This window comes from Calypte anna, chromosome 1 (assembly GCF_003957555.1).
Source record: "Calypte anna isolate BGI_N300 chromosome 1, bCalAnn1_v1.p, whole genome shotgun sequence".
Classification (NCBI taxonomy): domain Eukaryota; kingdom Metazoa; phylum Chordata; class Aves; order Apodiformes; family Trochilidae; genus Calypte; species Calypte anna.
The window spans coordinates 121,211,691-121,229,410 of record NC_044244.1 but is presented as its reverse complement, the minus strand read 5'-3'; the positions used below and the strand labels follow the sequence as shown (position 1 = coordinate 121,229,410).

The window sequence follows — 17,720 nt, the reverse complement described above, 5'->3', positions numbered from 1 at the left end:
CTTCTCAGCTACTCAATCTCCTTCCTAAACTGAGGGGCCCAGAACTCAAGGGACACAGAACTCAAGCTGTGGCCTCACCAGCGCTGAGTACAGGGGCAGAATCCCTTCCCTGGACCTGCTGGCCACACTGTTCCTGATCCAGGCCAGGATGCCATTGGCCTTCTTGGCCACCTGGGCACACTGCTGGCTCATGTTCAGCTTCCTGTCAATCCCTGATTTACTGCTTAGGCAAAAAAAGCAGCAGAGCTCTCCAAGACAGGGCAGGTGAAGACCCCTTCAGCACTCTTGATAGTTAACAAACTCAGGCATGCCTCACCGCCTTAGGAACATTTGTATCTTTCTTTTTTGATGAAAGTGACATTAAGAATTCCAGTAATTCACCACACCTACAACCAAAATTAATTGCAAACTAGAAATATTTGCATGAATGTTTTGCTGAAACAAAGAAAAGCTCTGCTAGCTTCTGCTTGGCATGAGACAAGTAATTTGATAATTTATATGGATGGAACCAAGCAAGGCATACTTCCAGATCTTTCCTAAATGAAACACAACCACAATACGACCTCCAGCATCTGGCATTAAAACAGACAAAATAGCCAGATATACCAGTGTTGCTACTATTTTCTTGAAGATTTTTGGAGATGGTTTTACAGTGGCATCCACAAACTGATACATAGTATCATATATTTTTATCCGACACATCCTCTTCCATTCTATCAAAACCCCAAATAGAAGTGATAAATTCTAGGGCCTCATTGTATTTATGAGTATCACTTCTAGGAAAAAGGAGTATCTAAAAGAAACTATTCCATAAATACGAGAAAATCGATTGATGAAGTGTCATCCACTCTCTTCCAAATTGGTTGTTTAATGTTGGATCCATGATGGCGTTAAGGTTACAGGGTACAAAATCCATTTCTCTTTTTGTGCAAGTAGATGAATTAATGTACGTGTGGGGGCAATGGCTCTGGCATGAAGGACCAACTTCAAAAGGCACCTCAGGCTAAAACAGCCACTATATCAAACCAAGTTCATACATATTAAGGGGACTGGACCTCTTGGAAGGCAAATGCAAGCACACATGAATTATTTGACAAAACAATATATGTAATTATTAAAGAAAGGGCTGACTTCAAAAGCTTGAACAATTTAATCTATTTGTGCACTTGAAGTACAGAAAAAGGAGTCTTTGCACATCAGAAGAAAGATCTGAATGCCCAGGACTGCACCAAACACACATTTAATCTTGTAATAGAAAAATGAAAGTTCAAAAATAAGCTAAATATGTGATGCTCGGCAAACCTCTTCTGTTAGATTGCTACAAGAAAACGAGCTCAATGCTATATTTTTCAAATTATCCCGACTGATAAAAAAAGGTATGCATAGCACTGAAACACAAAAAGTTTCACTTTCCATATTGTCAAAGAATTCATTTAATAAAAGTGAATAATTAATAAGTGAAGCTTGCTCCTGGCAGCTTTATTTATGGCCCAAAAAAATAACCTGAAAACAAAGAACAAACCTTGGCACACTGATAAAGTTTAAAGCAAAATAACTTCTAAGCAAACAGCAACAGCTACAACTGTGCAAACCCTGCACAACATCAGGAACCTCAGAAAATCATCACTGCTTTGGGCATTCTCACAGAAAACCTGATAAAAAGCCAAGAGATGCCTAGCTGTTATATAGCTGAAGTTTATGCAAAGATCACAGAAATGCTCTACCAATCTCAGCAGAGTAGACATTTGTCTGCAGTGCATTAGTACCACAAGAAAAATCGACTTCCTCTTGAACAAAGGAAAACAGATACGAACACATGAAAGCAGTAGCAAAAACCCGCAGATATTCAAGTGCAAGGGAGAAACTGATGCCCCAGAATTTAGAACAAAATACAGTTTGATCTGGCATTCAGTCAGCAAAATACACATACGCAAGTAATACAGTAAATTAAAACAGCCACTTCACATGACTTCATATCAATAACAAGCTTTTTATATCTATTGAGATAGATATTAAATAGTTAAGTAAAAGTATGATAATCCATTTAGGAGCCACAGCAAGAAAACTAAGAAAAAAATTAAGATGTAAACATAAACAATTTAATACATTCATTCATTACATCTGCAGCAAACCTGAAATTTATATGCATTACATACATACATACACAGAACACAATTCAATAGCAGAATTCTATAGTAAACACTTTGATTACTATGTAACTGCAGCAAGAAGCACTTTGCTAAGATCCTTAAAATATTCAGACCTGCAGAAAGTGCTGGGTGCTAGAGTTTTAGGATCTTGACAGTTTCATGATGCAAATGAAGAAAAACTATTATTTGAATGGCAGACACAAATGTGTTATTCTATTTTAAGTAACATAACAATGATCTTCAGCTTCTTTATTTTTTCCCCATTTTAATTGTGAGACAGATTTTCACTAACTTGCCTTTTATCTTTCCACCCACACACATCAGCAGAACTCATCATTCTGGAGATAAAACACAGTGAAAGGTATTTCTAATATATTATAATATATTCTAAATACCCTATCTAAAAAGTCAGTCCAGGGTAATACAATGCTGTAAAATACCTCTGTGACTAGCAAAGTTTTAAAGTCATTTTGATAGGCTGACCACTAAATGTCTTAAGTATCACTATGTCACTGGGTGAGCTGCTTGAACACAAGTATATTGGGAAAATTATTAAGTACCATCTTTCCACATGCACTATTCCAACCATAGAAAATATACAGATAATGCAATAAATTGTGATAGAAATACCAAGCACAAGTTAATTACAGCAAAATAACTCAGAAATCAACTAAATGCCATAAATGTTGCAAGCAAAAAAAAATATGTTGCAGTAGTGAAAAAACTTTGCTTTTGATTACTGCAATAACCTTGGCAGTTACAGCATTACTACTCCTTCTATTATTTAGTATATTATCCAGATTTCCCTCTCAGCCAGTAGGAGAGATTCACAGGAAAGCTACATCTTGGGGAGTAACACAAGCGTATTTAACATTCTTACTAGCCCAAGTCACTGTACCACAGTACACTCAGAAGTGAGTAAAACCTGTCACACACACATCACCTGAAAGATAACTATATCAAACAGGAATTTAGAGGCACACAGACCTCACAAAACCCTAAGTTACCAGGCTGAGAAGAGCAGTGAGAGCCAATTAAAAGAGGAAAATGGGAACAGGAGGAAACAACTTGAGTTGGTTGTTACTCAATGCAGTCAGCATGCCTGTAATTTGCATTCGCTTCCTGATCAGCTGCATTTCCCCAACATGTATGGTCTAGTTATCTACAAAAATTACATGCAAACAGTATGAGTGGATACAGCACTTAAATTGAGAATAACTTCTGCTAGGATCTGCTCAAAAGCGTGAGCCAGTTGAAAGGCTGAGAACTGGACTGCCCTGTCAAAGAGTTGATGAAAAAAAACAATTTCAAGAGGAGTGGTCAAGACAAGGATAGCAGAGAAAAAGCCAAACAAGCTACTCAGCAATATAGACACTGGGAAAGAGGTGTAAAACAAAAATGAAATTAATTTTTTTTTTTAATCCCCTAAACAGTCCAGAATTTTACAGAATTAGAGGCCCCGCTCTCACTTTTCTGTAGCCTTAAAGTACATTTGTAAGTGAATGACAGGTATGAGTAAGATCTTAAAAGCATTTCCCCTGTCAGTTTTACTCTACACACATTAAAAGACTGATAACTAAGAAAGTTATAATTGTATTTTATTTATTCATGAGACAAAAAAGCTTCACTACATAAATCTTCATACTTAATTAACCTGCATGATATATAGTTTCATTACATGAAATACGTACATGCTCCTTCAACTAGATGTCTTGAAATCATTGCCCAATATTAAAAAAGCAATACTCTCACCTTTCCACTGCTATGGATTTGCCACCCACCAAAGCAAACAGAGATATGTGACACAACCCAAGTGTCTTACAAACACTAAATTTTTCAGATGTTTGCCTTTCCTGATGTGCATTTCAGCAGACAGACCTTCCTCTTATTTCTGCAATCTTGGATTTCAAAGGCAAGGTATTTTTTTCTCCACTGCAATTTCATAAAACTTAGTTGGAAAGAGAGCTGCTTTTTTTATATTTTTTGGAAAGGATGGAGGCAAAGTCAATGGCCTAGTCAATAGTTACAGTATTTTAACTAATAAAACAATAACCTTGAGAGGGTATAGTGTGTCAAACTGCTCTGAACTAAAACCAATATTTGCAAATGGAAACATCACATGAAAAGCAGCATGTCAATTAACCTTTACAATTAACAATCTTGATTGTCCATGTTTGAGAGAATATAATACAGTACAAAAAGAAAAAGCTTAAGTATATTTTCCTTAGATCATTTTGGCCAGTAACACATCAGTTGGAAAAGCACTGGTATAAAGAAAAAAAAAAATCAAAGGGAAAAAAAAAACATCACCACTCCTAAAATCTAAAAAATACCAACATAAAGTTCTAAAGAAATACAGGCAAAGATTCCTTTCACTCAAACTATGATACACAGTCTAAGATGGCATAACACAATCTATTCTTAAATTCTTTTAGGTTTGATCAACTTTCTTTAGGACAAAAAAATACATTTTGTTCTGAAACCTGAAGCGTTCAGTATTTCAACTCCTGCAACATCCATTAAGCAATTTTCACTGGGCAGCAAATGAGAAGACAAGAGACTCATTACTGAGAAGTTTGTCCTTCAAATGCTATTAGGTCATTACTGCTACTAGAGATGACAGCAGCAGTTCACGCCTACATTTTGGTCATCTAACACCCTCCCTGAAAAAATGTTCCTGCTATGTCTTCTCAGGCTGTACAATCTCTATTGTTTTCTGCATCCCCTTGATTTTTGGCAAAGAGACACACTTGAGCTCTTCAAATACACTTCGTCTGTGCCACAGAATTCAACTACTTCTAGCAGAATAATAAACCACTGAACAATAGTAGCCAAGAGATGCAAATACCTTTCCTTACTGCAGGCTTGCTTGCTCCAGTTTGATCTGGGCAGACACTCTGAAGTGATGGACAGGATAAAGCTGATGCCACATATTCACTGCCATCCTAGCAATACTCTCAGGATTGCAGGACTCTAGAGAGCAAAATTCAGATGCTGCCAGAGAACTGAAGGGAGGTTGTAGCCAGGTGGGGGTTGGTCTCTTTTCCCAGATGACTTTCAACAAGACAAGAGGCCATGGTCTTAAGTTGTGCCAGGGGAAGTTTAGGTTAGATATTAGAAAGAATTTCTTTACGGAGAGGGTGATCAGGCATTGGAATGGGCTGCACAGGGAAGTAGTGGATTCTCCGTCCCTGGAGATGTTTAAAAAGAGACTGGATGTGGCACTCAGTGCCATGGTCTAGCAACCGCAATGGTGGTTCAAGGGTTGGACTGGATGATCTCTGAGGTCCCTTCCAACCCAGCCAATTCTATGATTCTATGAACTGCAAAGTTTGGAAAGGGGAACAATGGCTGTAGCCTGTCACTGGGGTAGCATCCCTTCTGGGGACAGCACAGAATTTTAATTTGGAACACAGAGGTAAGGTTCTTCCTATCCTTATGAACAAGATGAAGACTGCAGGACCAAGATGTAGATACAAATGTAGAAGAAGAACGCATAATTTCCTCACCTATGTTAACAACCTGCATTAGTAGCTGTTGTGATTGCTACAAAATCAGTAAGTAGGGTCACAGAAGAAAAAGTCTAGTTCTTTGCTGCAACAGATCCCACTCTGCTGTCTGTAAAACACCACATACAAAGATAATGCTTTACACCACATCATGTATTATCCTCTAGCAGTCAAATAAAATAACAGATTCAGCTGAGACCATTCTGTATCACCCTGCTTGGGCATTAGTGTTAAAATGTCAACAACTGACTACAGGTGATTACATCTGTCCATACTCTGCAACACATGACTCATTTGATACCATCTTTAATTATGTTACCTGCTGCCTTTTCAATGGACTCACCCTCTCATACAGAGTGAAAAACAAACGATGTCCTGGTCTACAAAGTGAGCAAAGGTTTTTCACAAGATCTCCTTCTGAAGTTAGAATGTATAAAGTAGAAAAACACAAGAAAAACAATGTCTGGGAAGGGTACAAGTGAATATTGGGCTAATTGCATTATGCTTTGGAGAAGAGGTGGAAAAAAAAGGCACTAATATAAATTTGAGCATAAACTGGTTTTCTTCTTTCTCTCCCATGTGAAAGATGAAAATAATGGAGACTCAGGACCTAGAAGTTGTTGACTGCTGAACCACAACAGTGGGAGCAGAGACAGGAGGAGGGCGAGGAACAGCAAACACAGGCGTTCCCAGCTCCTTCCTTGGCTCCTCACACAGCGTTACCTCAGAACAGTCAAAGACTCGGATTCATCTTCCCACGCCACAAATTTAGGATAATAACACCTCTTATCTCCCAAAGCAATTGTAAAGCTACTTTTAGAAACTACGGTGGCTTAGGACAAGAGGGAAATTAATTCCCTCTCACACCCCAGGTTCAGATGGTTTACCATGCACAAAGGGAAGGCCCCATATCAGATAATTAAGGTAAAAGCATAATGAGCAGCTGCCTGACTCCTTTATCATCTCATCCTTCGACCCAGGGAGAGGTCATGTTAAGAAAGAACAGCCAAGACCCACCCCAACACCTACACATGAGGCCAAGAGCCGAGGTCACGACCACCAGCCGTGGCCCTAACATCTCCTGGTGCTGGGGAACTTGATCCCACACCACAAGCAACTCCGTGTGCCGCAGCAGCCTCCACCACACCTCACTCCCTTTCTGCCCTCAGAAATCAGAAGTTACGTTCGCCGAGCAACGAGGAGGGACCTATATAGGAGCCTTGCCTAAATAAGGGCTCGGAGCGAGGCGTTCGCACTCGATACCCGCTCAACCAGTTTGCTGCCCGGGTTGGCCAACCAGCACAGGCAGGCCCGGGCACCGCTGAAAATGAGGTTTATGAATCGCTCCCTCCCCGCTCTCCACTTCGGGACAAAACCAAGCTGCCGCCCTCCCCGCCAGCACCGCCGGCAGTCGGGAAAATCGCGGCGGCACACGAGGCTGCCGGGCCGGGCCAGCCCGACCCGCCGCACAAAAGCCACCTCCCGGCAAACACCTCCCGTACCACAAAGGCGGCACAGGGGGGGAAGGGGACACCGGGGACCCGGGGCGAGATTCGCTCAGCGTCGCCTCCCGGCGTCAGCGCCCCCGCGGCTCCCGCCGAAGATAACCCGCCTCATCCCTCACCGGGTCGGGGCCGCCGCTCCCCACCTCCGCGGCCCCAAGCCCGGACGAGATGGCGGCCGGACCTTCAACGCCGGCCGGCACCTGCCAGGCAGGAGGAGGAGGGACCCTCGCCTGCCGCCCCTTGTGGCTCCGGCAGCCCCGGCCCGCGGCGGGAAAGGACGGGACGGCTCCGGTGGCAGCGAAGGCAGGCGGGTGGGTGGGCGAGCCGCCGTCCTCCAGCATCTTGCGGTGCCGCAGACTCATCCCCTACCTGTCGCCCGCGGGTAACTGCGCGCAGCCCCCGGCTCCGCCATCTTCCTCGGCCGGTGGCGACCTCCGAGTTCTGCCGCCGGCGCTCCGCTCTGCTCCGCGGCGCCCAGCGGCCGCCGCACAGGCGCACTGCCCGCCCCCGCGGCACCTGACACCGTGCGGCGGGCGGGGAGGAGGAGCGGCGACTGGGCCGGGCACGGCGGCCGACGGCAGCCCCGGTGCCGCTCGATGGCGACTCCGCTCCTGTTGCCTCCTCCGCGGGGCGGGGGTGGCTGCCGCGCCGCCAGGTGCTGCCGCTCCCCGCCCCGCCCCAGGGCGCTGAGGGCGGGGGGTGGGAGGGTGGATGGGGGGACCTGGCAGTGGAGCCTCGCCCAACCCTGGCTCCCGCTGCATCCCCCCGGCGGGACGGGAAAGGCCTGCCCGGCCCACCGCCCTACCGCCCTCCTGGGCACTTTGGGCCGCGAGGTTCACTCGGAACCAGGTTTAGTGATGGCACCTTTAATCGGTTTGTCTCGGAAAGCCAAAGGAGGTCCTGCTGTTTTTTCCGGTTGTTCTAGATTTTTTATTTTTTTTCCTATCCAGCTGCCTCGGTGGCATCGATGGCGCAGGAGAGGGGCACAAGTGTGTTCTCCCAGCCCAAGTTACTGCCGGTGGTCACCCACATGCAGGCCTGCGGGAGGGGCTCTGCTCACCTTGTTGTACTCAGCTTTAGAGGAGGTGAAATAAATTCACGTCATCTTTTTTTTTTTTTTTTTTTTCCTTCTAAGCATTTATATTCTAGCTGTCAAAAAACCCCAAACCACAACCAAACCAAACCAAGTTTAAGACACTGTTTGTTTGTTTTGCTCCTCCCTTGCCGTTTTTCGCTGCCTCTTGACCTTGATGGGACCCTGCACTTCACTGCAGAAACACCCAGGGCCTCTGGGCCTGTGGCCTTGGGGCAGCTCCTACTCCACTGCCTTGAAATGTTGCCAGAAATGCTGCTAGACACCAAAAAACCCTTACTGCTTCACCTCCAATGCCAGCTTACCAAAACTGAACTTTAAGACTTATTTAATATTCACTCTTTCCATTCTTAGCTTTTTTGTTCTGTTCTTTCTGTCTAGCAATTCTATTCCTGTCATATTCTTCTTTAGACAAAAACACAAAAATACAGATTACAGTCAATATAAGAGGGTGGAGGAGGAAAGTTGTTTTTTTTTTTAAGCATAGAATCACAGAATGTTTTGGGTTGGAAAGAATCGATTATCTAGTTCCACCCTTCCTGCCATGGGCAGGGACAACTTCCACTAGACCAGGTTTCTCCAAGCCCCATCAACTTGGCCTTGAACAGCTTTTCTGGGCAACTGGTGTCTCACCACCCTCACAGTAAAGAATTTCTCATATTTAATTCAAATCTATCCTCTTTCAGTTTGAAACTTATCCCTCATCCTATCACTACATGTCCTTGAAAAAAGGGCATGTACAGGTTATACCACATTGTAAAAATTTGTTTTGCTTCCTGATGTGTCTCTCAGTAAATGGCGATTTCTTAATAGGTGCAAATTAACCTGTTGGGGCACTGGTGAACAATTTGTCTTCCATCTGTACATTCAAGTGCTGTCTTTTGTCTGTGCATTCATACACCTCTGTAAATGTTTAACAAGACAGATTTTGGTTTTGTTGGTGCATATAGTAAAAAGTATTACTAATGTTTCTTTATCAGTGAGATTTAGTTTTCCTCGTTTATAACTCTGCCTGATTTAAAAAGTGTCAATTGATGTTTTCATTCCAGCTGTTTCTCAGGCTAAACTTCTGTCAAGGGGCTCCACTTAAAACTATTCTACTTGTCTAAAGATGAAACTGTACCGTATTGCTCATGTTACAGAAGAAAAATCCTACCTGTCAAACTGTAGCTGTGCCTTCTGATTTCCAGAGGGTCCTTTGGTAACAAAACCAAAAGAATGATGGCTGTCCTGTGATCTGAAGTAAGATTTAGCTTGTTGGTGCCTGATGAACACATGGGAAGAACAGCAGGTTTCAGTGCAAGTTACATGGGCTTAGCACCGAGGAAAAGGAAATAGAGAGGATGAGTTTCCAGACAGGCCATTAGGAAAGCAGGGAATGGATGTGGGGGGTATGAATGGAAACAGAAAAAGATGGAGAAGCCAGAAGATGGAGAAGAGGATATTGGGAGTATCTGCAGTGAGGGTATTTGGGCAGGAGCTGGTGGTTGAGTGGAGAGGGATGGACAGGACCACAGGAGAATCTGCCCCAGGGAACTTGAGCCCACCAGTGCTGACTCTTAAGTGGCGTGAAGCCCTTAAGCACAGCTTGTCACATGGAGAAATAACCAGGCTCCTTCAGCTGTAATCTTCTTTGATAGCTGCTCATAGCCTCGCCAATATACAGACTGGGAAAAAAAGGTCTTAAAGAAAACTTGAAGAAACTGTATGGAAAACATTAAAACTCAAAAAACCTCCCCCTATGGTATTGTATATTTAGTATGTGATATGAGTCAGTTTTGAAATTACTTTGTGGAGTCGTTTTTCCACAAGACTCCTGCCTCATTTGATGCAAAGGATGTGTTTAATTAATGTATAGTTCTTCAATGTTTCTCTTCATTTTCATCATGTGAAGTGGAATCTTTCATGTCATATTCACTGTACATTCTTCTTCAAACACTGCCTTGAAGGCAGGTTAATTAATTTCCATGATGGCTTTCCTGTGGTACTCTCATAACTCCTTCAAGGATTAATAAATTTTTTACAACAGCCTTCGAAGTTGAAGTAGTCCTATTATCATATTTTACACACAGGGAAGAACTAACAGAAGGAAACGTATCTGAAGTCCATAGCTGTTTGTTAATCTTTTTATGTTGTAGAGATTGGCAGGATATTTTAAAGTGGGCACCAGTGGATTTAATAGAATGTGCACCTATCAGTACCCAAGAAATAAGTCCGTAACTGTTCTTGCTCGGGTTTGACTTTGAATACTTTATGGATCTTGAAGCACCAGATGCAGTGGGTTACTTAAATTCCACAAAGCTTTGGAATGCACTTACAGCAGGAGCTAGTTTCAGAAGTATGTGTGTTTCCTTTATGACAAATAGAGAAACCCTGGGGAATATTTTAAATCTTCAACTTTTAAAAAGGGAAGTTATGAAATATTTTACAACTTGCCCATACTTCACAGTACAAGATGATTTCCTTGCCCATAGCAGCTAAAGGGGCTTTGTTTCAGCTGTTATGGGACTGCAGCCAGTGTCTGCATGCCCTGAGTTGGAGGTGTCACCGTGTCCCTCTCTGACACTCCACCACTACCTTGCTCTCCCGTCCCTTCAGATCACACTAAAGGAAACTGTTCTGGAGGCAACACATCAACAGGAGTAACGTGAGGCTCCACTTGACAGGGGAAGGAATGCATAACCTGACAGCCCTACAGCCCTGGGTAGCTTAAGGACAGGACAGGGAAGTTTCTCCTCACTCCCTGGGACCAGAGGTGTGAATTACTGCAGTGCCGCCTGTGAGGGCAGAGGTTTGGGCAGGGGATGCTGTGTGTGCACTGGGCTGTAGGCAGCCTCTGAGCATCAGCTCTCCAGCACGAGTTAGAAGGCAATGAAAGAATTCTCCTAAGCACAACTTTGTCTCTGTAAGGCACATCATGGGAGCCCTGTGACCAGGAAAGTGGTTTTGTATCATTGGCTATTCTGCCTTCTTCATCTGGCACACAGTTTGCCCCTTTGTGAATGAAACTCTGGTAGTACTTGTTCCAGATTGTTGTACTTTAAAATGTTTTTTCTTTCGTTTACAGTGTGTTGTGTGCTGTTCAAATCAATAGCACTTTGGGTTTCTTTTGTGGAAAACATTTTTCCTTTTTACCACAAGTTTTCAGCAGGTACTCTATTGAAAACGGGTCTGTGCAAATATTCCTAAGTGAGCCATGACAGTTGTTAGTCAACCTAAGTTTGAAAAAATAGCAGAGGTAAATCTGCTGCGAGGTAAATGTCTTAAAGTTAACTTAGGATACAGGCAGAAAGAAGCTGGTAGGTCTGCTAATTTTGCCACTTTAGCAGATATTAAAGTAAAATTTGTCTAAAGCATAAACTAATTTTGAAAAGCTTGGCTTGCTTTTTCAGTGTTTTTTATGTCTTGTGGTTGTAGCTATGCAACCAAAGGTGTCTATCCCTAGGGATGCTTCTGAAGGAAAAGAACAGTGAGCAAAACCTGGCCAAATCTATGACATAACAAATATGTGATGATCTGCAGTTTCTCCTCTTGTTGGCCAGTTTGAATCAAGAGCCAAGAAGCTGAGAACCCAAGGAAGTGAGGCAAACAGAACCAGTGCCCGTGGCATTCCAGTTAGAGAGGTGACCCAGTGTCATGCAAACACTGCATGTCAAGGATGGGAAATCCAGTTCCCACAGACAGTATTTGCCTGCTTTATCTCCAAAATCATCCTTCCTTTTCTAACACTTCTTGAAGTCCAGTGACACATTTTCCATCTCTTATAACTTCTGAATGAAAGTTAGTGATCATACCAGAGTATTTTTTCAGACAAGTACTCCTCTTCATGGGCTAAATTCATGTCCCCTAAGAGAAACAGAGGATGGCTTGCAAGTTAAAAAGAGTTATAACTGAAGAACATAATAACTAATCATAGTTATTCCCAACTGCTGAATCATTAATTTTCCACCATTAGCGTTCCTCTAGAAACGATTATAAATCATAATTGTACTTAGAGAATTATGAAAAAAAAGGTTTGCAAATGGCAGAAATGCTCATGGACTTGTTGGCTGATAAGAAATCTTCCTCATGAAGCATCAATCTTACATGCAAAATTCTTAGGCTCCGAGATGCAGTATGATAATTGAGAAAATGTTTGAGTTTTTTTCAGTTGTGTGAAACTGTTCTTTGAAACACATTGGTAGTGTCAGTCTGGAAGCTAGATATCAACAGCAAAATGGTGCTCTTTTTAAAAACCACTGTTTTGAACGAAGAGTCATAGTGATATTTCTAAGGGACTTCTACCTTTAAGTCATAAATGTTTTTCTAAAATATAGCTTAATTAGTCCCAGTGAAATGGTTTTGATTTCTATTTGTCTCCCACTGTCTAACAAGCCAAAGGCAGAACATATGCAGGAATTAAACTATCTTTTTAAACTTATTTGACTGAAGAGCAGAACCAATGTGCAGCTCAGTCTGGCAAAGCTTGAGCTGCATCCTTCTGCTTTCTTTTTATGTACTTAGACAGCAAAGTGTCACTCAGTGAATAATATCATCCTAATGTTAAAATATTTTTTAAGATGAATCATAATGGATTTCTTTTGTATTTGTCACTGGAAATGCAGAAAGTGTATTAGCTATCCTCCACATGAAAACAGATATTACCCCCACACACACTATCAAATCACACATCTTTTACCCAATATACTATGCCACATATATATTTTTTTATACTCCTAGAACGCCTTGAACCACGGGCATATTCTCACTTGTATGTTATCTTCTGAAGTTCATCCCGAGCTATTTGACTTGCAACAAGTTGACACTGGTGGGGTCAATCTTTACAAAAAATAAGTGAAAACAGAGAAAGAGATGAGCTCTCTCATCGCCTCATCCTTTGTTATTTACTTTACGAGCATTTTAAGTCATGTACAAACACAGCCCTGCCTACACACCCTACTTTACTGAGCATAGTAATGGGATAAGCAGTAGTGGAATGCAGCACAAACCTATTTCACACCTGATTTAAATGAGTATTTTTTCATAAATTTTTCATTGAAGTGTGATATGTACTATTTTACAAGTTCTCTCATAAATAAGGCCTTCCTTATTTATCACTAAATACCTGCTCAAAACCTTGTGAGCCATGAACCTTAAGAGCTATGTCATAAACTGCTTTGCAGATTTGTGGCCAAGTATAACTGGGGAACATGAACAAGTTAGATTTTGATGAGTTTAGGATTGCTTTTGATTCTGGGATTAAACTAAAGGTTCTTCACTGCAGTATTAGCCAAAGAAAAGACGAAAGCTCAGTGAGCTTTTCATGCTTTAACAGGATGTGACACAGTCTTAGCATTTGCTGGGAGAGGCAGGAGAAGATAAGTCTTGCTTGGGAAGGAAAGAATGTCTGCCCTGCAGCCATAGAAACGTTTCTCTGTTTCTGTTCACCACCTGCTGAAGTGATTGATACTTGCCTGAAGGATTTGCAATTATTTGTAGTAATTTTGTTAAGCTCCATCAGCAAATTTTGCCAGGAAGGGGAACGTTCCTTCCCAAGCATTACATCTATTCATAAAGGGGTATATTCATATATGATAGAAGCATGGTCAGAAACATACCTACATCAGATCAATAATGAGCTGTTCTCAAGGTTACAGACTATTAAACCCTAAGATATTTCTACCCTGACTAACTGCCTAAAATAGCATAAAACTAATTAAGTTTAGTTATCATTGAATAATAATCATTCTGCATCAAATGGCAGACAGTAGATAATTGTTTTTTTTTACTTTTTCAGATAAACTATCATCCTGTGTATAAGAAATTAAGTTGCCTTGAAGGCACATTGTGATTACTATGGGAATACAAAACCTCTGGAACACACAGACCAGGTAGATCCAAGAAGCCAGGCAGTCTTGAGAACTACATGAATTTATGAGTAGTTCTGCATGTTCACAGAGGATTCTGCCTCACTCTTGCAGTGCCATCATTTCCATGCCCTGTGCTCACCCCATCACCTATGCCTGGTAAGTCCAGTGCCTCAGCCTTTCTGAGCACTATCCATAAAATAACTGTGGGACAGACATCATAATAATTGGAGAAGAGGAGTAAGAGTGGTTCAGGTCTGCTTTCATAACATAAACATAAACATAACATAACATAAACATTCATTAATTATTTTTTATCTATTAGAAATGTGACTTTATTATACTTAATACCTGCCCAGAGTAAGAAAATAGAAGTTAAATTCTGATAGCTTTTATTGCAAGAGAGAGAAAGACCATTGTAAAATCTGAGAATTTTATTCACTTTCATAATCAATGTTTCTTAACTTCCATAGAATGGGGCATTTATTTATTCATGCATGTAACCTGGAGTGCTCAAATGCAGAGAATGTGATGCTGGTCACAGTGATTCTGTGCTGCCTTCAATGCAAGATAAATCAGGCTATGCCTGTAGATGCTTAACAGTCTAAAGGTCTCCTGGTTATTGAAATGCGATCAATAAACTTTGAAACAAGCAGCTTTGAAAAAATGCTGAGCTGAATCTCAAATCAATGGGTATAAAAGACACTGAGCATTTTAAAACAAAAGGGGAGGATCTATTGACAAATCTTTTTCATCAAGAATGAAATGGATCCTCAGGCTGAGCTCCACTGACTTGAACACAGCTACAACAAATTACCCAATCTGCATTTATACAGAAAAATCCATTTTTTCCATTCATAATGTGTAAACCTTCAATAAAGAAATTTGAAATATATATGCTAGAAGATAAAATAAAAACTTCACCGATGTCTCACAGAGATGTGAGATGGTTGGTTGTCCTTGGTTGGTTGATGATGGTTGTCCTACCTTTCAAAACCTGAGTAAACATCAGCTGTTAATCAAACATTAACTTACCTTAATTTCACAGGTTAAAGATCATTACCACATACAATTAAGGACCCATTTCCTGCCTCCCTGCCAATTCAGAAATTCATGGAATATGCTGCTTCCTCTAGATTTGAATATTATAGGAGTTATAACTGAACAAGCATAGTGAATGTGGTTTGTAAATATTTACAAACCTCTGTAGCTCACATAGAGACCAAAATATAAAATAAAAATAATTCATAACCACTACTGAGTTAATAAAAATAAGCATGACAGATTCTGTGGAAAGAATGTAAAGGATGGTACTGACTGCATAATGTTGTTTTTGCAAGCATTTAGTATATTTTCTGAATTCTATCTCTCTGTCAATTTAGTCTTTTTCTGATTCTGTCTAGTAGGTATCTTGTATTTTCCTTTTTTTAAGATTTTTACTGCATATCAGACAGTTGACAGTTAAAAATATTTTAAATTCATTTGTGATAATCATGAGCAAAGCTATTTACTCTGCCTTCAAGCTCAACTTGAAGATACAACCTGATGCAACAAACCCAACTAGCTGGAATAAATTAAAATGGCTAAACGCAGCATTTCTATTCAATAAGAGTTCTGCAGTTTCAGAATTTCTTTTCACTTCAAATTAGTTGAAAATTATGGAAATTGCTTACTCGTAGTTAAAAAATGTTTATGGATTCTGCATATTTCTTCCTAGACATACGACAGCAAGTTTTCATAGCACTCTTGGATATTTTGTTACTGTAGTGTAGGGATCTGTTTGTACACCTAGGAATAGGAAGGTCTTCCAATCTGAAGACTTCAACTTTTCCATATTTGTAGAGTTCCTAAAAATGACATGACAGAGATATACATCCATCTAAACCCAATCCCCCAGGGCTCACTCTCTTCAGGCTTTCTGATATTTCAGTACAGTATTTTTTCTGCCTTTCTCTAAACAATTTTATCTCAAACATGCTCCATGTTATGCATACTGTCCTTTTTTTTTTCTTTAAGAAGTCATTAACAGATAATGCCATGCCACCACCTTCAATTTCCTCTTCTAGCTCTCCTAAATGACATATATACTTCCATCCTGATATTCCATCCACAACTTCTAATCCTCAGTACAGGTGTCTGTACTACCCATTCTGACTTGGTTGTTCTGGATCCTCTCATTATTGTACCAATGTAATAGCTTCATGCTGGCCACAGCAGGCTACATTTTAGCCAATGCTTTCCCACTCCCTATTAGCCAGCAAGTGCTCTTATCAGTATTGGCATTTTCCTGACCCTCTGATATCTCTTTCCTGCTACATTATCATCACACAGATTAAATTAACCTTTCTCAGCTTTGTTCCCAACTTCAAAATTTAAGCTCTTATCAACCAAATTAGCCTTGATCCCAGTCCAGAATTCAAACTATTCAGTGTATGATCCTCTTCCAAGAATGCGTCCCAGTGAAAAAGTAACCCTGAATATCCCTATAGCCAGCAATGGAGAACCAACATGTTAGAGAAACTGGATATACCCAGATGCATTGGTCTGGATGGGAATAACTCCAAGCTACTGGCAGACCTGGTGGGCCAGAGTGTAAGACCACTATCAATTTTTATCTTTAAAAAAGGCAAGAAAGAGTACTTGGGGAACTATATGCCAGTCAGCTTCCCTACAGTCAGTATAAAGATTGTAGAGCACATAATCAGCAATAGTCAGCCCATGAAACCATGTTTGACCTGCCTGATCATCTGCTGTGATGAAATGACTGACTCTGTGGGCAAGGGCAGAGCAGTGGGTATAATATATCTTGATTTGAAAATGGCTTTTGACACCACCTTCTCCAGCCTTCCCCCCCAGAAACAGAAGCAGCATGGACTGGACAAACATACTGCTGGCTGGATGGAAACCTGTCTGTAAGGGCAGAAGTCAGTAGCTCAGCAGTTGGCAGGCAATCAGCATAGCACCGCGGGGTCAATATTCAACAACATCATGAACAACCTGGCTGGAATGCAGCCCTCAGTCGCAGCAGAGCTGGAGGTGACACCATGCTAGGGGACGTGGCTGATGGTGTAAGACAGAATGACACTGAAAAACTTAAGGATTGGACTAGACACCTTGTGATCTTTAAAGGAAGCAGGAATTTGGGGAGCTGGAATAACCCCATGTATGGGTACAGGCTGGGAAGTGGTAATCATCCTCTGGGTTCCAGGGCACACAGGGTTGAATGTGAGCTCGCAGCATGCTCTTCTGAAAGAAGGTACCTACTGGGTTACTTGGGGAGTGTGGTCAGCACATCAAGGGCAATTTGCTCATCATCTCTGCTTAGTACTGGTGAGGCCATACACGAAATACTGTGTTAGGTTTTGGATACCTCTGGTCAAGAGGGCCATGGAGAAACTGGAGAGCATGCAGTGGTGGGCTAGTAGGAAATTTACTGAAGAGAGGCTGAAGGATCTGGACTTTTTTAGACTGGTAAAAAGGAAGCCAAGAAGCAATACAACCTCAGCTGACAGCTGTTAGAAAGGTAATTAGGAAGTGGCAGAACTAAGCTCTTTTTGCAAGTGCCAGCTGGTCTAACAAAAGGGCAATTGCCATAGTTTGCAGCTTGAGAGGTTCAG

At 41.4% G+C, this 17,720-nt stretch overlaps 1 protein-coding gene across 4 annotated transcripts in view; it reads right to left on the bottom strand.

Moving 5' to 3' along the window:
- The window catches only part of MAP7D2 (MAP7 domain containing 2), an 82,691-nt gene extending 74,970 nt beyond the window's left edge, over positions 1–7,721 (bottom strand). For all 4 annotated transcript variants that reach the window (XM_030469150.1, XM_030469152.1, XM_030469151.1 and 1 more), the window contains exon 1: positions 7,534–7,721. In XM_030469150.1, the coding sequence (XP_030325010.1) occupies positions 7,534–7,576 (43 nt within the window). In that variant the 5' untranslated portion in view covers positions 7,577–7,721. The remainder of the gene's footprint in view (positions 1–7,533) is intronic.
- Positions 7,722–17,720: the final 9,999 nt, after the last annotated feature.